A 23343-nucleotide genomic window follows, 5' to 3' on the forward strand; every position below is an offset into this window, starting at 1 on the left:
AAGGCAATAAATAGTTCCCAAACATCAGCCCCTGAACAGACACAACAAGCTGGTGGAATTTCTCATTCATAGATATTAAATAAGAGGATGGCAAAAGCGAATAGGAAGAGGTTCGGAAGAAGTCACCAAAACAATTAGGGAAGCAAACAGGAACCACGAAATCAAATTATCAAGGAATATAAAAAGAAATAGTAAATTATTCCACTGACACAAAAATAACAAAAGGAAAATCAGAATATCTTGAGTGCCACTAAGTGATGCACAAGATAAACTCACAGATAACGTCAGCGAAATGGCAGAAATATTGAATTGTTACTTTGTCTCAGCATTTAACCGGGAGATTAACAGGGTGAATGTATTAGAGGAAGAGGTCAATAAAGATATCAAGGCATTTAAGTCAGAAAGGGTGGTTAAACTCCTGGTCCAGATCGATTGCATCTGTGCATATTAAATGAAGCAAGGGTAGAGATAGCAGAGGCACTGTTACATATATGGGAAAAATCATCACAAAAAGGAATAGTGCCAGAGGACTGGATGACAGCTAATGTGATTCTTATATTTTAAATCAGGTGATAGAACAAGTTTAGGGAACTATAGACCAGTTAACTAAAGGTCGGTGGCAGGAATGATCATGGAATCTTTTACTCAATGATGCAATAGAAAAACATCTAGAAACCGAAAATATAATATAAGCAGTTTGACAGAAGGTTTGACAGTTTAAATTATAGTTCAACATAACTTATTTGCTTTCAATTCTATTCCTCGAGAAATAAACCCCAGTGCTGTGTTTGCTTTTTATGTCCTTATCAAATTGTGTTGCTACTTTTAATGATTTGTCAATCTGTACCCCTAAATCCCTTTGTTCTTTTACCCCATTTAGACTCTTACTTTCCAAACAGCATGTGGCCTCCTTATTCCCCCCAGCAAAATGCACCACATCACACCTTTCAATATGGAAATTCAATGGCCATTTACACCGCCATTCAGCAAGCTTATTAATTCTTCTTGTATCGGCTACACCCCCTAAATTAATTACAAGAATTTAACACAGCATTACAACTAATGTTTGATCTAACAAAATGTACTTGCAGCTCGTCTCCATTCCCAGTTTTTCTAAATCCCACTCGTGCAATATAATGTGAAGAATTAGTTTCTGTTCTGTCCCTCTCTCATCTGCAAACTTCACTGTCCCGGGGTTTGGGGACATCTACTGGCCGGAAGCAGAACTGCAACAGTTCGGAACAAATTGCTGAAACCGGACAATGTGCAGTGTGAGCGTGTTTGTGATTGGTGGCAGGTACTAAATCTGATTGTCTGAAGAAACCAATTAGAGAGTTACTGTTAATAATTATTGTGACCTCACTCCCAATGACCCAATCACCATCATTGCCGTTCCCAATCCCTCATTACCATAGGGCTGTGGTGCTGCCGATTTAATCCGAGCTCGGAGCGGATTTGGGTCATTCCTGGGTCTGAAATTGAGTTTGAAAATGCCTGAGGACAAGAAAGCAGCTCCCAAGAAGGGCGCCAAGAAAACCTTGAATAAAGCACCAGCCAAAGGCGGCAAGAAGCGGAGAAAGTCGAGGAAGGAGAGTTACTCCATCTACATCTACAAAGTGATGAAGCAGGTTCACCCCGACACCGGCATCTCCTCCAAGGCCATGAGCATCATGAACTCCTTTGTGAGCGATATTTTCGAGCGCATCGCAGGTGAGGCTTCCCGCCTGGCCCATTACAACAAGCGGGCGACCATCAGCTCCCGGGAGATGCAGACCGCCGTGCGCCTGCTGCTGCCCGGGGAACTGGCCAAGCACGCCGTGTCAGAAGGGACAAAGGCGGTGACCAAATACACCAGCTCCAAGTAAAACTCCACAATGAACTGAAAAAAAAACAACGGCTCTTTTAAGAGCCACCCACAACCTCTCTGAAAGAGCTGCATTTCCTGTATATTTACTTAGGATCATTTTATTGCAGCAATATTATTATTCCAATCGAAAAGTGACTCGAACTACCCCGTTCATATCCCTGGCCCCTAAAATGAACACGAGTTTATCATCCGCTCCTTCCCATTTGTTTTGTTCTTAAAGCATTACTATTCTGGCCTCTCATCCCCTTTATGATCCCCTCAGCAATTCCGTTCTATGAATGCAGTTTCTGAAATGTTTATGGACTGACGTGAAAATCCCCAGATTAACAGTAACCCCACCCCTTGCAGTAACAGCGGAATCGGGGCAGAATGAGAGCTCTGTCCTGGTCCCTCTTTTCACAGAAACACTCCCGGCACTGAGAAGGGACCAATCTATAACGTTTCACTTTTCTAAAGACTAAATTCAAATGTGTCCTTTCACGGAATGCTGTGAATGGGGCTTTAGTCCGGTCCGGTGCAGTTTGAAGGCGATGGTAGAATGCGACATAATTTAAAGCAGATTTTAAAACAGAGCGAGCGATTAGTGACGGGGAGCGCTGAATAAGACAAGATAAGAAGAACGGGTTTAAAATATTGTGCTCAGGGCGACATTGATCGAAATCCGATCCTTCACTGCACTGAAATTGGCGGGCTTTTTGTAATTCATAAAATTCCTGGTCTGACTGTTGAGGCCGGTAAATCCCGCCCTCTTCTAATTTCCAGCTATCTGATTGGTTAATGAAATCGGAAAATGAGGTGTAATAAGGGACAACCAATCATAGAGTCATAGAGTTATACAGCACGGATAGAGGCCCTTCGGCCCATCGTGTCCGCGCCGGCCATCAAGCCCTGTCCAATCTCATCCCATATTCCAGCATTTGGTCCGTAGCCGTGTATGCTATGGCATTTCAAGTGCTCATCCAAATGCTTCTTGAATGTTGTGAGTGTTCCTGCCTCCACAACCCTTTCAGGCAGTGAGTTCCAGACTCCAACCACCCTCTGGGTGAACAAGTTCTTTCTCAAATCCCCTCTCAACCTCCCGCCTTTTACCTTGAATCTATGTCCCCTTGTTATCGAACCCTCAACGAAGGGAAAAAGCTCCTTAGTATCCATCCTATCTGTGCCCCTCATAATTTTGTACACCTCAATCATGTCCCCCCTCAGCCTCCTCTGCTCCAAGGAAAACAAACCCAATCTTCCCAGTCTCTCTTCATAGCTGAAGCTCTCCAGCCCTGGTAACATCCTGGTGAATCTCCTCTGCACCCTCTCCAAAGCGATCACATCCTTCCTGTAGTGTGGCGACCAGAACTGCACACAGTACTCCAGCTGTGGCCTAACCAGTGTTTTATACAGCTCCATCATAACCTCCTTGCTCTTATATTCTATGCCTCGGCTAATAAAGGCAAGTATCCCATATGCCTTCTTTACCACCTTATCTACCTGTTCCGCCGCCTTCAGGGATCTGTGAACTTGCACACCCAGATCCCTCTGACCCTCTGTCTTGCCTCGGGTCCTCCCATTCATTGTGTATTCCCTTGCCTTGTTAGTCCCTCCAAAGTGCATCACCTCGCACTTTTCCGGGTTAAATTCCATTTGCCACTGTTCCGCCCATCTGACCAACCCATCTATATCGTCCTGCAGACTGAGGCTATCCTCCTCGCTATTTACCACCCTACCAATTTTTGTATCATCAGCGAACTTACTGATCATACCTTTTACATTCGTATCCAAGTCATTAATGTAGAACACAAACAGCAAGGGACCCAGCACCGATCCCTGTGGTACCCCACTGGCCACAGGCTTCCAGTCACAAAAACAACCTTCGATCATCACCCTCTGCCTTCTGCCACTAAGCCAGTTTTGTATCCAAAGTGCCAAGGCACCCTGGATTCCATGGGCTCGTACCTTCTCGACCAGTCTCCTGTGCGGGACTTTATCGAAGGCCTTACTGAAATCCATGTATACCACATCCATTGCGTTACCCTCATCCACACGCCGAGTCACCCCCTCAAAAAATTCAATCAAATTAGTCAGACATGATCTTCCCTTGACAAAGCCATGTTGACTATCCCTGATTAATCCTTGCTTCTCCAAATGGAGACTAATTTTGTCCTTCAGAATTTTTTCCAATAATTTTCCGACCACTGATGTTAGGCTCACTGGCCTGCAGTTCCCCGGTTTTTCCCTACTCCCCTTCTTGAATAATGGTACTACATTAGCGGTTCTCCAGTCCTCTGGCACATCCCGTGTGGCCAGAGAGGTTCTGAATATATGTGTCAGAGCCCCCGCAAACTCCTCCTTTGCCTCACACAGTAGCCTGGGATACATTTCGTCCGGGCCTGGGGATTTATCCATTTTTAGGCCTGCTAAAACCGCCAATACCTCCTCCCGCTCGATGTTAATATGTTCGAGTATATCACAGTCCCCCTGCCGTATTACTATGTCTGCATCGTCCTTCTCCATAGTGAAAACAGATGCAAAAAATTCATTTAGAACCCCTCCTACATCTGCCGGCTCCACACACAGATTGCCATTTTTGTCCCGAATGGGCCCTATTTTTTCCCGAGTCATCCTCTTACCCTTAATATACTAATAAAACATCTTAGGATTTTCCTTTATTTTGCTCGCCAGTGTTATTTCATGGCCCCTCCTTGATCTCCTAATTTCTTTTTTAAGTATCCCCCTGCACTTTTTGTACTCTTCGAGGGCTTCCTCCGTCTTTAGCCTTTTGTATCTGCCAAAAGCCCTGCTTTTTTTCCTAATCCATTCTCGTATATCCCCTGACATCCAAGGTTCCCTGGAGTTCTTGGAACCACCCTTGACCTTCACGGGAACATGTTGCCATTGTATGGTCTCAATCTCCCTTCTGAAAGACTCCCATTGCTCCGATGCGGATTTTCCTACAAGCAGCTGATCCCGGTCCATTTTGGCCAGATCCTGCCTTATCCTATTAAAATCGGCCTTCCCCCAATTTAGAACCTTTATTTCCGGCCCCTCCCGATCCTTTGATCTTTCAGTCTGCAAGAAGGGTAAATACAGAAGTCATTCTTCATTCTTTGTGAAAGTGTTTGTGAGAATGTGGAAATGTCTGGAAGACGAAAAACCGGCGGTAAAGCTCGGTCCATGGCCAAGTCTCGCTCATCCCGGGCCGGACTGCAGTTCCCTGTGGGCCGTGTTCACAGGCTCCTGCGAAAGGGGAACTACGCTGAACGTGTGGGTGCCGGAGCCCCGGTCTATCTGGCCGCTGTGCTCGAGTATCTGACGGCTGAAATCCTCGAGCTGGCCGGCAACGCGGCCCGGGACAACAAGAAAACCCGCATCATCCCCAGACACCTGCAACTCGCCATCCGCAACGACGAGGAGCTCAACAAGCTCCTGGGACGGGTGACCATCGCTCAGGGCGGGGTGCTGCCTAATATCCAGGCCGTGCTTCTGCCGAAGAAAACCAGCCATGTGAGCACCAAGAGCAAGTAAAGCGGCCAAGATTTAATCTGATAACCCAAAGGCTCTTTTCAGAGCCACCCACTGTATCTTTGAAAGGGCTGATTACTGTCTGAAGAGAGTCAGGAATCAATTTAATAAGGACTTGATTCCGATCCTAGAACTAACAATAACTTGTTGATCACAAATGATCCAGATCGGTCTGTTGAAGTACTCGCTTCCGGACAGCAGATGTCGCCAACCTCCAATAGATTGATATTTGCAGTTTGTGTGGTGAATGAGACAAAATGTCAAAATTGTCATTAAACTGGGCGGGTGGGATACAGAAATACCAGGGACGTTTGATCATCGGCATCAAGAGGCATTCTGTTGTGTTCCACCCAATAATATTTACAGTCTCATCCTCCGACAACACTTGCTCGGTCTGTATTATTTTACCCAGATTTGTGCAACAGAAGCTGACTGATGTGTTGAATATTGTGTCAGCGATTGCTGAATCAAGAATGTGAGTGAAATTTGCCCGTGTTATTAGATGTGATTGAGGGATTGATTCTGTCCCTGTATCAGTTACGAGTGTTAGTGAATGTAACACTAATGTTTTACACTGCTTCTGATTCTAGCGCTGATAGAGAGCAAGACACACTGCCTTTCGATCTATTAGTGCGAGTTGCATTGAAACAGCCTCTGCCACTATATCTGCAGGGGGAGAACAGACTGAAACGTTATTTGATCCGAGTCTGATTCCTTACATCCAGCATGGGTTTTCGGTCCCGTCCGATTGCACCTGTCCTTCAGTGCTGGACTCAAATGTCCAGTAAAGTGTTGGAGTGAGGCTCGAACTTTTAAACCCCTGACTCTGACATTCGAGTGTTTCCAACCGAGCCAAGCTGACACGACATTGGAAATGAGAACTTGTATCTCTCGTGCTTTCCACGAGTCCCTCTTTCGAGTCATCGAGTTATACAGCACGGATAGTGGCCCTTCGGCCCATCGTGTCCGCGCCGGCCATCAGCCCTGTCTACTCTAATCCCATATTCCAGCATTTGGTCCGTAGCCTTGTATGCTATGGCATTTCAAGTGCTCATCCAAATGCTTCTTGAATGTTGTGAGGGTTCCTGCCTCCACAACTCTCTCAGGCAGTGAGTTCCAGACTCCAACCACCCTCTGGGTGAAAAAGTTCTTTCTCAAATCCCCTCTAAACCTCCCGCCTTTTACCTTGAATCTATGGCCCCTTGTTATAGAACCCTCAACATATGTCCCAGGAAGTTTGACACTGGGGGTGTATGTACCTCATGTGAAAGAGTGGGGTCGGAATCAGAACTTTCTGCAGCTGTTTGCCAGAACTTTCTCTGTCCGAATGAGGCACTGGTGGTGATGAGAGTCAGTCTGGTGGAATTCACCTCCCTCCAGTCCTGCGTGTGTGTGAAAATGAAACTGTCTCCGTTTCAAATTCCTCATGTTGGTCAGTCTGGAATTGGCACTCCTCTCTGGTGCTGAATCTTCGTCCAAAATGAACAGCAGCTGTTTCTGCCATAAAACCGAGACGTCTCTGTTCCCATCTCTCCGCTGTTATGATGAGCCAACAGTCTGTCAGGCCTTCCCGTCTGACATCCGCTCACTCCCCTTTATGCATTTCCCATTTAATCAAATTTCGGTGAACTGCACGGCCCTGCGATTTCAACCCCAGAGATCACAGCTCTTTCCTTTGCTGATTTGGTGGCTCTGAAAAGAGCCTTTGTTGCACTTGGTGCTGAAGGCGGGTCAGGTTTAAGCGCGCTCCCCGCGGATGCGGCGGGCCAGCTGGATGTCTTTGGGCATGATGGTGACTCGCTTGGCGTGGATAGCGCACAGGTTGGTGTCCTCAAACAGCCCCACCAGGTAAGCCTCGCTGGCCTCCTGCAGGGCCATGACGGCCGAGCTCTGGAAGCGCAGGTCTGTCTTGAAGTCCTGAGCGATCTCTCGCACCAGGCGCTGGAAGGGCAGTTTGCGGATGAGCAGCTCGGTGGATTTCTGGTAGCGGCGGATCTCCCTCAGAGCCACAGTGCCGGGTCTGTAGCGATGAGGCTTCTTCACTCCGCCTGTGGCTGGAGCGCTCTTCCGGGCCGCTTTGGTCGCCAACTGTTTGCGAGGAGCTTTCCCGCCGGTCGATTTACGCGCTGTCTGTTTGGTCCTGGCCATTTTCTGAACAGATCTCAACACAACCTGAGACACAGAAACTGTTAATAGCGAGCCGGCTCTGGGGCTGCATTTTAAAGTGTCTGTGAGGAACCGCCCCGAGACTGTGATTGGCTGTATTCCGACACCCAGTCAGGGAGGGACCGCCCCTGGACTGTGATTGGCAGGTTTGAACCGAGCTCTGACAGTCAGAACGAAACGGCGGGAGGTCTTGGGCCCCAATTGGCTGAGCTGAATTTAATCATCAATTTCAAAAAGCCCGCCAATTTCAGAGCATCAAATAACAGTTTGAAGAAAATCTCATTTCCCTCCAGCAATTTAAGAATCTCTCTCTTTATAATCTCCATTATTTCCTACTCGTCACCACAAATCTCAGGTTGTTTCACATTCCGGTTCATTCTCTGACCTATCTGTAAACGGGCGGGAATAAAGTCCCGGTCATTGCTTTCCGTGGGAAGCGGGACAAAGTCCCGCTTCGATTTCAAAAATCCCGCCAGTTCCGGCCCGGTGAACGGCTCCTCAAACAGAAACTTCACATCGAACTGATATTTGAATGAGGGCAAGAAATAAACACCGAGCAGAGAGGACACAGCGGGAGAGGGAGTGAGGAGGGATTTTACTCTGAGGGAAGAATGTAATGTCTGTGGAAAGACTCTGCATCCCCGCCTGTTCATTTATACCGTGAAACCGGGAATTCCGCTCCTTCTCTCGGGATGGCCGAGAAGCCCGGCCGTTTTTCTGATCTCCCTGCAACGAGTGCTGGAGAAATCTCCCCATATTAATAGAATATCGGAAACTACTTCCCCACCCCAAGATCGTCCCACTCCCCCTTCCCAGGTCACTGCTCTCTCTGTGAGGCGGTGGGTGGCTCTTAGAAGAGCCTTTGTTTTGTGTTTGGTTGGAAAGGGTCGAGTCGTTCAGCCGCCGAATCCATAGAGGGTGCGGCCCTGCCGTTTCAGAGCGTACACCACATCCATGGCCGTGACCGTCTTGCGCTTGGCGTGTTCAGTGTAAGTGACCGCGTCCCTGATCACATTCTCCAAGAAAACCTTCAGTACCCCACGGGTTTCCTCGTAGATCAGACCCGAGATCCGCTTAACACCGCCACGGCGAGCCAGGCGGCGGATGGCTGGTTTGGTGATCCCCTGGATGTTATCACGAAGAACTTTTCGGTGCCGCTTGGCGCCACCTTTGCCCAGTCCTTTGCCTCCTTTACCTCTGCCAGACATGATAATTCTTCACTGAAATGAACAGCGAACTCGTGCTGGTTCCCTTTTTTATGCAGACTGCCCCGACCTGACTGAAACATGCACAGAGTGAAAGTGGGAGGGGAGGAGACAGAGTGAGAAATTAAACAGGGAGGGGAGGAGACAGAGTGAGATATTAAACAGAGAGGGGAGGAGACAGAGTGAGAAATTAAACAGGGAGGGGAGGAGACAGAGTGAGATATTAAACAGGGAGGGGGAGGAGACAGAGTGAGAAATTAAACAGGGAGGGGAGGAGACAGAGTGAGAAATTAAACAGAGAGGGGAGGAGACAGAGTGAGATTAAACAGGGAGGGGCGAGAGAGTCAGAGTGATGGACAGGGCGGAGAGCAGTCTCTGATCTTCCAGCTCCAACTCCAGCTTTCTCCACCCGCCAATTTTAAACCGTTCATCGATAATAGAACCGAATCACAGCGCTCCGCACAAACCCTGACAGACTCGGGCTTCATATTCAAGGATTTACAGAAACCGGGAGCTTTTAAATAAGCCCCGTTACAATTATCAGTCAGTAATATTCCTGCCTAAATACAGTCCCTTCTATAACTGGTCAACCCGCCTGCTTCCATTTCAGTCCCAGACCCGATTCTATCTCCCACACATTCCCTCCCAGACGGATTCAGCAGTTCACAAACACATTATTCCAGCTGATTTGGAGAATCTCATGTGTTGGGGTTTGAATTGTGATAGCGGCGGATCTCCGCCAGTTTTCCCCTGTCACGGACCCTGGCCATGAATCTGTGAGAAAAAGAATGAACTGGGACTGGAGGTGAACACGCCCCCAGTTACAGTGAGGCCCGGCCCGGGTATCCCATTCTCTCTATTTTATATCAGACAGTGGGAGTGGGGCGGGGGTAGGGAATGTCAGCGAGTCACCAGGACCCTGGGTTTATTGTAAATGAGTTCAATCTGAAATCTGAGCCCGGCCCCGGGACAGGAATCATCTGATTCCGGGATCAGCTCTTTTCTGAGAGACGTGGGTGGCTCTGAGAAGAGCCGTTGGGTTCAGATGGTCACAAGTTGCACTTGATTTTTTACTTCTTTTTGCCTGCTGCTTTCTTCGGTTTGGGCTTGGCGCTCGGTTTTTGTACCTTCTTCGCCTTCGCCTTTACTGGCTTGGGGGTCTTGGGCTTCTTCACAGCCGCTTTCTTCTTAATTGGTGATTTCGCCGCCTTCTTTGTGGTCGATTTCTTGACAGCTGTTTTCTTGACCGCTGGTTTCTTGGCCGTTAATTTCCTGGCCGCTGGTTTCTTGGCCGCTGGTTTCTTTCCGGGAGATTTCTTGGTTCCTTGTTTCTTCACCTTCTTTCCCACTTTTTCCTGGGCTTCCTTCTTAGCGACTCTGAAGGAGCCCGAGGCGCCCGTGCCCTTGATCTGCACCAGGGAGCCTTTTTCCACATTTCTCTTGATACTTAATTTGATCTGGGTCCGGTGCTTCTCCACATCCAGGCCTTTGGTGGCCAGAACCTTCTTTATCGCGGCCAGGGATATCCCCTTGCGATCCTTGCAATCCGCCACAATCTTGAGGATCTGTTCGCCCAATTTGGGACCGGCTGTCTTGGGTCGGTGAACCGCCTTCTTCTTCTTCGGAGCATTGGTTTGAGCGGCGGCGGGAGGTGCGGTTTCGGCGGCTGCAGTATCTGTCATGTCCGGGACTCTGAAGAAAATCTCTCTGACAGTCAGAGCTGGGTCAGAAATGAAACGAGAGGCGGCGGCACAGAGCAACTTAAAGGCCCAGAGCGGACGGGGCGGAGACACCCTGCTGTCAGCTCTCGGCACCTCCAGCCTCTCTGTGTTTCTCTCTCCTCTTAAACTACCCGATTCTAATTATAATCCGGCACTCCAGAGTCCCAGACTCGCCCCTTCCCATCTCCAACACCGGAATGTTTGCTGTCGAAAAACTTTCACCGGAATTAAAAGCACCAGTTTCGATTTAAACCCGTTTCATTGCTGCACTGATCGCGCTCTCTCACCCGATCGCTGACAGGATTTCTGTTTTTCGGCTGAAATCTTGAATTGAACAAAAACCGTACCTTTAATTTTCACTTCGGGTCTCGGCAGGGGAGGAGGGCGATCCTTTGACAGGGATTTTTTAAAAAAATACTCAAAAGGGACTCGGACATCCGGCGATGAGACCGGCCATACAAACACAGTGGCATTAATCTAACCCGCCCGCCCATTTCACACACTCTCTCTGACACAATGTTCACATCTGTACATTCACAGGACAAACTGTTCGCCAGATTGACAATTCCCGGGACAGACTTTCCTCCCCGCTCGGCCTGTGCTGCGGATTCTCGGGGGTTGGTTGTCGTTTCCCAGCTCAGGAACTGTTAAACACTCTGAGGCCGGCGCTCCTCACAGTCTCTGGTCTCCAGATTCAGGGACAGGAGCCAATCACAGCTCTGGCTGTGATAATCCATATCTGCTTTTACATTATTGTATTGTTCGCACACAGAAATATGTTTGGTTAAGTTGAAAATTCAAATTATCCGCTCTGGGCTCCTCCAGTCTCTCTCTGTTTCCTTCTCCTGCTAAACTGACTGACAGGCAAAAGTAACTGGTGTCCGATCCATCCCATTCTCCACACACAGAGACGGCGAGTCACTGAATAAATTCAACACTCACAGACAGTCCGGAGTCAGACTGTTACAGGCTGTTTCTCATCACCTTTACTTTTCGGCGGATAAATGCACCGTCAGACCGGCTCATATACAGTAGAAGGGAGAGTAATCGTCTCACCAACAGCACACAGACACAGAATCAGTCTTTCACATTCCATCAGTGGGTCTATATTACGCTCAGTAACAGTGTCCCGCATTCATGTGCAGAACTAAAGAGAGAGAGAGACGGAGCGGCTGATAAACGGACAGACAGAGACACAGTCAGACAGACGCAGAATCAGTCTCACACATCCCATCAATGTGTCCGTTTCACGCTCAGTAAACATTATCCCAGCTTCATGTACAGCACTAGAGAGAGAGAGAGATACAGACAGGCACAGTATCAGTCTCACACATCCCACCAGTGTGTCTGTATCATGCTCAATAACAGTATCGCACCTCCATATAAAGTACAAGAGAGACAGAGAAACTGAGCTGCAATGAGCGGTATTCACCCAGTAACAAATAGGGAACTATTCCATTCCAATTGCTGTTCCAAGGTTGAATAATTTTAATTGAAAATCACAAGCTTTCGGAGGCTTCCTCCTTCCTCGGGTGAATGTGGAAATGAAATCCTCGAAACTTTCGCATTTATAAATCACAGAACAATACCTGGTGATTACAGAAAGTCTTTCCAACTGCCCGTTGCCAAGGCAATCAAAGTGTTCAGACAGAGAGGTGTTACCTACAGGGCCACCGAATATAGGGGATGGCCTCTTTGACATGGTTAGGGTGGAAGCTGGAAAAGTGGAGCATCGTGAGGTTGTCCGTGGGCTTGCGGTGGAGTGAGGTGCTGAGGTGCCCGTCTTTGATGGAGATTCGTGTGTCCAAGAAAGAAACTGATTCTGAGGAGTAGTCCAAGAAAGAAACTGATTCTGAGCACCTCACTCTCCCGCAAGACCACGGACAACCTCACGATGCTCCACTTTTCCAGCTTCCACCCTAACCACGTCAAAGAGGCCATCCCCTATGGACAGGCCCTGCGAATACACAGGGTCTGCTCAGACGAGGAGGAACGCGATGGACACCTGCAGACGCTGAGAGATGCCCTAGTAAGAACGGGATATGATGCTCGACTCATCGATCGACAGTTCCGACGGGCCACAGCGAAAAATCCCAGAGACCTCCTCAGAAGACTAACACGGGACGCAACCAACAGAGTACCCTTTGTCGTCCAGTACTTACCCGGAGCGGAGAAACTACGCCCTGTTCTCCGCAGCCTTCAACATGTCATCAATGACGACGAACACCTCGCTATGGCCATCCCCGCACCTCCACTGCTCGCCTTTAAACAGCCACCTAACCTCAAACAGACCATCGTTCGCAGCAAATTACCCAGCTTTCAGGAGAACAGCGTCCACGACGCCACACAACCCTGCCACGGTAACCTCTGCAAGACATCCCAGATCATCGACACAGATACCACCATCACACGAGAGGACACCACCCACCAGGTACATGGTTCATACTCCTGTGACTCGGTCAACGTTGTCTACCTCATACGTTGCAGGAAAGGATGCCCCGGAGCATGGTACATTGGCGAGACCATGCAGACGCTGCGACAACTGATGAACGGACACCGCGCAACAATCGCCAAACAGGAGGGTTCTCTCCCTGTCGGGGAACACTTCAGCAGTCATGGACATTCATCCACCGACCTTCGGGTAAACATACTCCAAGGCGGCCTTCGAGACACACGACAACGCAAAATCGTCGAGCAGAAATTGATAGCCAAATTCCGCACCCATGAGGACGGCCTCAACCGGGATCTTGGGTTCATGTCACACTACACGTAACCCGACCAGCGAACAAAAGTTATCTGTTTTTAATATAACGGGTCATTTGCTGTCTTTCTCTTCCTTCCGGATGTTTCTATGTTTCTGCCTCTCTCTCTCTGTTTTTTTTCGTTGTTTGTATATTCTGTGGCCCTGTAGGTAACACCTCTCTGTCTGATCACTTTGATTGCCTTGGCAACGGGCAGTTGGAAAGACTTCTGCAATCACCAGGTATTGTTCTGTGATTTATAAATGCGAAAGGTTCGAGGATTTCATTTCCACATTCACCTGAGGAAGGAGGAAGCCTCAGTGAGCGGAAGAAGATGGTTTAAAACAGCCGGGAATGGAGAGATCACGGCCCCCGGGGGAAGGGAGCAAAGAGCAGCCTCGTTACAGCAGCTCATCGCTTCGGGACCGTGTCCGCAGATGGGCTCAGAGATCGGCATTGAGTCCGGGGGAAGGTCAGGGGGAGTCCGGGGGCTGTTTGTAAGAGGCGGAGTGGATCAGGAACTGGTCCCGGAACATGGAGTGAGAGGGGGAAGGGAGAGGTCATTCTCGGGCTGTGTGTGTCCAGGGTGAGGGAGAGAGAATGGGAAGAGCAGGTTGCTTAAAATCATTGCTGCTTTCTCTCCCCAAACCAGTGGTGAAATGTTCCTGGTTTAATTCCAGTCTCACTCTGTTTATTGTTATTGGACAGTGAACAGTGGAAACAGAGCCGGAGAGGAAGGATGTGGGGAGTTTTACAAAGAGCATCTATTGCAGGCAACAGGTGAGAAGTGTGAAGGACACAATTTAAACAGCGGCTGTTTGGTTTTGGTTGAACGGTTAGTCCCATGGGAGAGGGGATTCGAAACCTGACCGTTGCAAAGGCCCCTCCCCATCGGGTAGTCCCATTCATGGATCAGTGCAGGGGTTGGGTTTTTTCTGGATGTCACTAAATTGTTATAAAACAGCCCAACACACCTGGTATGGAGAAGCTGAGTGCTGCAGCCCTGCAGTGGAGTCAGACACTGACACTCTTTGTATCACTGGTTTTCATTTGTGGATATTCAAAATAATTATTAACAGATATTACATTGATCACTTTTGTATTTTCTACCTCACCTGTTCCTGAGTAACAAGATATAATTTTCTTTTTTCAGGCCAATCCTTGAAGGACCCAGAATAAATGTGATGTTTCCTCCACCCGAGGCAGAAGGAACAGTGCGGCCAGCTCCTTCTCACAAACAGTAGGTCCATTATCACACACAGAGATACAGACAGGTCATCAGTTCCCCAGTCTCAGACAGCAGAAGTGGTCAGTCCCACACTGATCCCAGTTTCCAGAGACACATTTTCAATCCAACAGTCAAACAGAGCAGGTGAGGCAGACGCTGTTTCCATTTCCCCCGAACTCAGTCCCGCTGACAGGAAGATACAAAAATCCCAGTCCAAAATCACACTTTCAGATTGAAAGACACTGTGTCAATCTCACAATCGGGCAACATTAGCTCTGAATTAAATACCAGATAGAAATCACACATGGTACCCGATTCAAAAGTGCAGAATAAACCCCAATAATGTACCTCGAGATTCCAATTGAATACTAGCCCAGAACTCACACATGTGAGTTTAATAGATGCAGTATCAATTTGATTAGTGTATCATGAGATACAAATTGCAGGCAAGTCTAAAACACATGTACAGTATCAGATTGAGAAATGCTGTGACAGTGTAACCTGAGAAACAAATTAGAAACCAGTTTATAATACACTCATTGTATGAGATGTAAAGATAGAGTATCAATTCTATTCGTGCAGACTGAGATATACATTACATACCAGTCCAAAAATCTCATAATATTCGATTGAAAGACACAGTGTCGATTACAATAGTACAGACTGAGCTGCACATTATATATCAATTCAAAAATCACCATATCAGTTTGAAATATATATTATCATTCACAATATTACACAGAAATATAGATTTAATAGTGGTCCAAAAAGCACACAAATGATTTGATTAGGATTTGGTGCTGGATGATTTTAAAGTTTATCAATATTTACCAATTAAATAATGATAAATACTATTTAAACATGAAGCTATTAAAGCTACAGTATTGTATGTCATAAGATAATCTGAGAGAACAATTATAGACAGATACAGAATGAATCTCACACTCATGTATGGTACCAGAGTTGACAGATACAGAATGAGTCCCACACTCTCATAATGTACCAGATACTGGCAGATAAAGTATGAATCCCACACTCACACAGTACCAGAGACTGAGAGATACAGACTGAATCACACACTCACACACAGTACCAGAGAATGTATCGACAGAATGAATCTCACAATCATATAGAGTACCAGATTACTGATTCAATCCCACACTAACATACATGATGAGAAACTGCATATATAAAGTGAATTCAACATCCACATACAGTACTGGAAACTGACAGACACAGAATGAATCCCACACAGTATCACGGAGTGAGAGATACAAAATGAATCTCACAGTCACCTACATTACTGCTGGCTGAGTTACAAATTACGTACCAGTCCAAAAATCTCAGTGTCAGATTGAAAGATACAGTATCAATTCCATTCGTGCAGATAAACCACTACAAAAAATATCTGATGCAGATTCAGACTGAAATATACAGTGTTCCATTCATGCAGACTGAGCTCCACATTATATACAAGTTCAAAAATGTCACCATATCAGTTTGGAAGATGCACTAAATCACAGTTGTGTTCACATCGATGCAGATTTAAGAGTAGCCCAAAAAGTGCACTCATTCTCTGATTATAACCTACAGCATCACATGTTAAAGTGTATGATTATCTACCAGTTAAATACTGGGAAAAATTATTTATACATTTAGGTATTAAAGATACAGTTTTGAACGCCATACTTTAAACTGAGATACAAATTAGATACAGATAAAGAATTAATCTCATACTCAGTTCCAGTGCCTGAGACTGACATACAGAATGAATCTCACACTCACACAATGTACCAGTGATTGATAGATACAGGACAAATCCCACACTCACAGACAGTAGCACAGACTGACAGATACAGAATTTATATCACTCATAGACAGTATCAGAGATTGATGGAAATGGAATGAATGTCTCACTCACATACAGCATCAGAGACTGACAGATATGGAATGAATCCCAAATTCACACACAGTTTCAGAGACTGACAGGAACAGAGAGAATCACAAGTACCACAGTCAGACAGATACAGAATGAATCTCACTCACAGACAGTACCAGGGACTGACATATAGAGAATGAATCCCACACTCACACACAGTAGCACAGGTTGACAGATACAGAATGAATCACAAAGTACCACAGTCAGACAGATACAGAATGAATCTCACAGTCACATTATTGCAGACTGAGTTACACATAAATCAGTCCAAAAATCTTATTGTTTCATATTGGTAGATAATGTTTCAATTCGATTAGTGCAGACTGAGCCAAACAATACATAGCAGTCGAACAATTTCATACCATATCAGACTCAAAGATACAACATCAATTCCATTAGCATGCACTGAGCTACATGTTACACACCAGTCCAAAAATCTCATACAGTATCAGACTGAGATACAGAATTAATTCCATTATTATAGACTGAGCGACACATTATATACCAGTCCAATAATTTCACCGTGAACGGATTGAAAGGTACGTTATCATTCACACTAGAGTTCAGAGATTAAGATGTAATACTACTCTGAAACTCACACACATTGTTTGATTTAAGAAAATCCAAAAGTGTATCCATATTAACAAATTAAATACTCGACGAAGAACTGTATATACTTTGAAGTGGAAAAGATACAGTTTCAAATAAGATACTGTAAACTGAAATAAGAATCCAGACTGAATGCAGACTTGCACATTATCTCAGAGACTGAATTACTGAATGAATCCCTCACTGAGATAAAGTAGCAGAGAATGGCAGATACTGAATGTATCCCCCCCACACACAGACAGTACCGGAGACTGACAGATACAGAATAAACCCCATACACATGTACAGTACCAGAGAATGACAGGCACAGAATAAATCCCAAATTCAGATACAGTACCAGAGACTGACAGATACAGAATAAATCCCACACTCGCATACCTTATCAGAGACTGACAAATGCAGAATGAACCCCAATCTCTGGTACAGTATCAGAGACTGACAGATACAGAATAAACCTCACACTCATGTACAGTACCAGAGACAGACAGATACAGAATGAATCCCACATGCACACACAGTATCAGAGACTGACAGATACAGAATAAACCCCACACTTGCATACTGAACCCAAGATTGACAGATCTAGAGTAAAACCCACACTCATATACTGGACTAGAGACTGACAGATACAGAATAAACCCCACACTCATATACAGTACCAGAGACAGACAGATACAGAATAAATCCCACGCTCATGTATAGTACCAGAGACTGACAGGCACAGAATGTATCCCACACTCACGTACAGTACCAGAGACAGACAGGTACAGAATAATTCCCGCACTCCTATACATCACCAGAGACAGACAGATACAGAATAAACCCCACATTCATGCACAGTAACAGAGACTGACAATTATAGAGTTAATTCCACACTTGTTAATAGTACCAGGGACTGACAGAATACAGAATAAATCCCACTCTCATACACAGTACCAGGGACTGACAGAATACAGAATAAACCCCACTGTCATATACAGTACCAGGGACTGACAGAATACAGAATAAACCCCACTGTCATATACAGTACCAGGGACTGACAGAATACAGAATAAACCCCACTGTCATACACAGTACCAGGGACTGACAGAATACAGAATAAACCCCACTGTCATACACAGTACCAGGGACTGACAGATACAGAATAAACCCCACTCTCATACACAGTACCAGAGACTGACCTCTACTGGATATAAGCGAGAACTGTATACGAGCGGAACAAATTCACTTTGTCTGTCGTGGTTGCAGAAACAGGACAATGTGCAATGTGAGGAAAGTCTCTGTCTGTAACTTCTACTCTCGTATTTTTGCACATTTTGATAGTGGAAAATGAGGACAATTTATTCATAATAAAGTTTTGTTTCACTCATTCAATAGTTGTGAATTTGCCCCATTATATTTCACTGTACATTGCGCAGTATTTCTCTCTGATTTCTCAGGTCGATTTACATTACTCCTCTACCCCTTTCAGACGCTTTTTGCCAAGCAGTATGTGGCAAACTTGTTCCCCTGGCAAAATGCACCAGCTCACACCTTTCTATATTGAAATTCAGTGGTCATTTGCACAGCCGTTCTGCAAACTTATTTTTTGCAGTCTTCCTCAGTATTGACTATACCCCCTAAATCAATTATAAGAATTTAACACAGCATTACATCTAATGTTTGGTCTAACAAAATGTACTTGCAGCTCGTCTCCATTCCCAGTTTTTCTAAATCCCACTCGTGCAATATAATGTGAAGAATTAGTTTCTGTTCTCTCCCTCTCTCATCTGCAAACTTCACTGTCCCGGGGTTTGGGGACATCTACTGGCCGGAAGCAGAACTGCAACAGTTCGGAACAAATTGCTGAAACCGGACAATGTGCAGTGTGGGCGTGTTTGTGATTGGTGGCAGATACTAAATCTGATTGGATATCTGAAGAAATCAATCAGTGAAAGGAACAGGTGTGTCTTTGGGGATGTCTTACTGCTGTTATACAGGCCTTGGTGAGACCACATCTGGAGTATTGTGTGCAGTTCTGGTCTCCTTATCTGAGGAAGGATGTCCTTGCCATGGAGGGAGTGCAACGAAGGTTTACCAGACTGATTCCTGGGATGGCAGAACTGACGTATGAGGAGAGATTGGGTCGACTCGGCCAGTATTCACGAGAGTTAAAAGAATGAGAGGTGATCTCATCAAAACATATAAAATTGTAACAGGTCTAGACAGACCAGATGCAGGGAGGATGTTCCCGATGGCTGGGGAGTCCAGAACCAGGGGTCACAGTCTCAGGATACGGGGTATGCAATTTAGAACCGAGATGAGGAGAAAATTCTTCACTCAGAGAGTGGTGAACCTGTGGAATTCTCTACCACAGAAGGCAGTGGAGGCCAAGTCATTAGATGTATTCAAGAAGGAGATGGATATATTTCTTAATGCTGAAGGGACCAAGTGATATCAGAGCCAGACCTTTCAGGAGCGAGATTAGAAAACATTTCTCCACACAAAGGGTGGTAGAAGTTTGGAACTCTCTTCCGCAAACAGCAATTGATACTAGCTCAATTGCTAAATTTAAATCTGAGACAGATAGCTTTTTGGCAACCAAAGGTATTGAGGGATACGGGCCAAAGTCGGGTACATGGAGTTAGATCACAGATCAGCCATGATCTTATCAAATGGCAGAGCAGGCAGGAGGGGCTGAATGGCCGACTCTTGTTCCTATGTTCTTATATGGGGTATAAGCGGGAACAGGGCACTGAATTAGACGATCAGCCATGATCATTTTGAATGGCGGAGCAGGCCCGACGGTCGGAATGGCCACTCTTACTCCGATTTTCCATGTTTCGATGTAAGGTGGCTTCACTCCCATCCGTCAAATCACAATCATTGCCTTCACCCATCCCTCATTAGCATAGGGCTGTGTGGCTGCCTATTTAATCCGAGCTCGGAGCGGATTTGGGTCATTTCTGGTTCAGAAATTCAATTTGAAAATGCCTGAGGACAAGAAAACAGCTCCCAAGAAGGGCGCCAAGAAATCCTTCAGTAAAGCACCAGCCAACAGCGGCAAGAAGTCGCAACTGACACAGGAACAGAATAATTCCCTCGCTCACATCCAATTACAGACAAATGTCATTCACTGATTCAGTAATCGCTGACACAATAATCAACACATCAGTCAGCTTCTGCTATACAAATGTGGGTAAAATAATACAGAGCGAACAAGTAATATTGAATATGAATGTAAAAGGTGTGATCAGTAAGTTCGCTGATGATACAAAAATTGGTAGGGTGGTAAATAGCGAGGAGGATAGCCTCAGTCTGCAGGACGATATAGATGGGTTGGTCAGATGGGCGGAACAGTGGCAAATGGAATTTAACCCGGAAAAGTGTGAGGTGATGCACTTTGGAGGGACTAACAAGGCAAGGGAATACACAATGAATGGGAGGACCCTAGGCAAGACAGAGGGTCAGAGGGATCTTGGTGTGCAAGTTCACAGATCCCTGAAGGCGGCGGAACAGGTCGATAAGGTGGTAAAGAAGGCATATGGGATACTTGCATTTATTAGCCGAGGCATAGAATATAAGAGCAAGGAGGTTATGATGGAGCTGTATAAAACACTGGTTAGGCCACAGCTGGAGTACTGTGTGCAGTTCTGGTCGCCACACTACAGGAAGGATGTGATCGCTTTGGAGAGGGTGCAGAGGAGATTCACCAGGATGTTACCAGGGCTGGAGCGCTTCAGCTATGAAGAGAGACTGGGAAGATTGGATTTGTTTTCCTTGGAGCAGAGGAGGCTGAGGGGGGACATGATTGAGGTGTACAAAATTATGAGGGGCACAGATAGGATGGATACTAAGGAGCTTTTTCCCTTCGTTGAGGGTTCTATAACAAGGGGGCATAGATTCAAGGTAAAAGGCGGGAGGTTTAGAGGGGATTTGAGAAAGAACTTTTTTACCCAGAGGGTGGTTGGAGTCTGGAACTCACTGCCTGAGAGGGTTGTGGAGGCAGGAACCCTCACAACATTCAAGAAGCATTTGGATGAGCACTTGAAATGCCATAGCATACAAGGCTACGGACCAAATGCTGGAATATGGGATTAGATTAGACAGGGCTTGATGGCCGGCGCGGACACGATGGGCCGAAGGGCCTCTATCCGTGCTGTATAACTCTATGAACTCTAAGTGTAGTCGGAGGATGAGACTGTAAATCACATTGGGTGGAACACAACAGAATGCCTCTTGACGCCGATGATCAAACGTCCCTGGTATTTCTGTATCACACCCGCCCAGTTTAATGACAATTTTGATATTTTGTCTCATTCACCACACAAACTGCAAATATCAATCTATTGGAGGTTGGCGACATTTGCTGTCCGGAAGCGAGTACTTCAACAGACCGATCTGGATCATTTGTGATGAAACAGTTATTGTTAGTTCTCGAATCGGAATCAAGTCCTTATTAAATTGAGTCCTTATTAAATTGATTCCTGACTCTCTTCAGTCAGTAACAAGCTCTTTCATAGATACAGTGGGTGGCTCTGAAAAGAGCCTTTGGGTTATCAGATTAAATCTTGGCCGCTTTACTTGCTCTTGGTGCTCACATTGCTGGTTTTCTTCGGCAGCAGCACGGCCTGAATATTAGGCAGCACCCCGCCCTGAGCGATGGTCACCCGTCCCAGGAGCTTGTTGAGCTCCTCGTCGTTGCGGATGGCGAGTTGCAGGTGTCTGGGGATGATGCGGGTCTTCTTGTTGTCCCGGGCCGCGTTGCCGGCCAGCTCGAGGATTTCAGCCGTCAGATACTCGAGCACAGCGGCCAGATGGACCGGGGCTCCGGCACCCACAGGTGCCTGTGAACACGGCCCACAGGGAACTGGAGTCCGGCCCGGGATGAGCGAGACTTGGCCTTGGCCCGAGCTTTACCTCCAGTTTTTCCTCTTCCAGACATGTTCACAATCTCACAAACACTTTCACAAAGAATGAATGATGTGGAGATGCCGGTGATGGACTGGGGTTGACAATTGTAAACAATTTTACAACACCAAGTTATAGTCCAGCAATTTTATTTTAAATTCACAAGCTTTCGGAGGCTTCCTCCTTCGTCAGGTGAACGATGTGAAAATGAAATCCTCGAAATGAAATCGCATTTATAATTCACAGAACACCGCTTGGTGATTACAGACAGTTTTTTCAACTGCCCGTTGCCAAGGCAATCAGTGTGCAGACAGACAGGTGTTACCTGCCAGGTCTCAGAATATACAAATCACCAAAAAAACAACAAACAAAAAAAAACAGAGATGGAGAGGTAGAAACAAAGAAAAGACAGCAACTGACCCGTTGGAGGAGATGCCGGTGTCGGGGTGAACCTGCCTCATCACTTTGTAGATGTAGATGGAGTAACTCTCCTTCCTCGACTTTCTCCGCTTCTTGCCGCCTTTGCCTGGTGCTTTACTCAAGGTTTTCTTGGCGCCCTTCTTGGGAGCTGCTTTCTTGTCCTCAGGCATTTTCAAACTCAATTTCAGACCCAGAAATGACCCAAATCCGCTCCGAGCTCGGATTAAATCGACAGCCCCACAGCCCTATGGTAATGAGGGATGGGGGAAGGCAATGATTGTGATTGGGTCATTGGGAGTGATGCAACGTCACCTTTTCTTTTCACTCTCTGATTGGCAATCTGAAGAAACCAATCAGATTTAGTACCTGCCACCAATCACAAACACGCTCACACTGCACATTGTCCGGTTTCAGCAATTTGTTCCGAACTGTTGCAGTTCTGTTTCCGGCCAGTAGATGTCCCCAAACCCCGGGACATTTTTTAAATTATTTTTTTAAACCAAAAACCAAGTGTCAAATTAAAATTTTATTTCCCTCGTCCAGGATACACTCCAGCTCCTGCGGTGCCCACCGGTGGCGGAAAGCCTCAAGCGTACCGGCAGACACCGCGTGCTCCATCTCCAGGGCCACCCGGGCACCGAGCATTCCGCGGAAGAGAGGCAGACAGGCCGAGCGACCGCCCCCACGGGCCCCGAGCAACCTGGACCTGTGGATGGCCACCTTGGACAGGCCCAGGAGCAGGCCCACGAGGACGTCCACCGACCTGCCCGCCCCCCTCCTCACCGGGCGGCCAAAGATCAGGAGCGTGGGGCTGAAGTGCAGCCAGAACTTCAGGAGCAGCCCCTCCAAATAATCAAACAGGGGCTGCAGTCTCCCACACCCGGTGAACAAGTGAAACACGGACTCCTCCAGGCCGCAGAAATTGCAGGCGGCCTGGGCGTCCGTGAAATGGCGTAAACGCCTATTGGACGCGACTGCTCCGTGCAACACCCTCCACCCCAGATCCCCGATGTAACACGGGAGGATCCCTGAGTAGAGAGCCCTCCA

General features: G+C 46.6%; 2 protein-coding genes and 1 long non-coding RNA gene across 3 annotated transcripts; 1 reads left to right on the forward strand and 2 right to left on the reverse strand.

Annotated features, from left to right (window-relative positions):
• Nucleotides 1–8383: 8383 nt before the first annotated feature.
• On the reverse strand, nucleotides 8384–8751 carry LOC137307006 (histone H4). The gene has a single exon (XM_067976358.1). It carries the CDS (start codon nucleotides 8749–8751, stop codon nucleotides 8440–8442), a length of 312 nt encoding a protein of 103 aa, XP_067832459.1. The 3' UTR covers nucleotides 8384–8439.
• Nucleotides 8752–9446: 695 nt separating this feature from the next.
• Nucleotides 9447–10430, reverse strand: LOC137306903 (histone H1.3-like). The gene is made up of 4 exons (XM_067976290.1): nucleotides 10251–10430; nucleotides 10086–10157; nucleotides 9823–9935; nucleotides 9447–9522 (listed from the first exon to the last, which is right to left on the reverse strand). The coding sequence occupies exons 1-4, from the start codon at nucleotides 10428–10430 to the stop codon at nucleotides 9447–9449; spliced, it is 441 nt and encodes a 146-aa protein (XP_067832391.1).
• Nucleotides 10431–13530: 3100 nt separating this feature from the next.
• Nucleotides 13531–22926, forward strand: LOC137307007 (uncharacterized). The gene is made up of 3 exons (XR_010958984.1): nucleotides 13531–13990; nucleotides 14364–14450; nucleotides 22840–22926. It is a non-coding gene; the product is annotated as an uncharacterized lncRNA (long non-coding RNA).
• Nucleotides 22927–23343: the final 417 nt, after the last annotated feature.

This window comes from Heptranchias perlo, chromosome X (genome assembly GCF_035084215.1).
Source record: "Heptranchias perlo isolate sHepPer1 chromosome X, sHepPer1.hap1, whole genome shotgun sequence".
In the NCBI taxonomy this organism is placed as follows: domain Eukaryota; kingdom Metazoa; phylum Chordata; class Chondrichthyes; order Hexanchiformes; family Hexanchidae; genus Heptranchias; species Heptranchias perlo.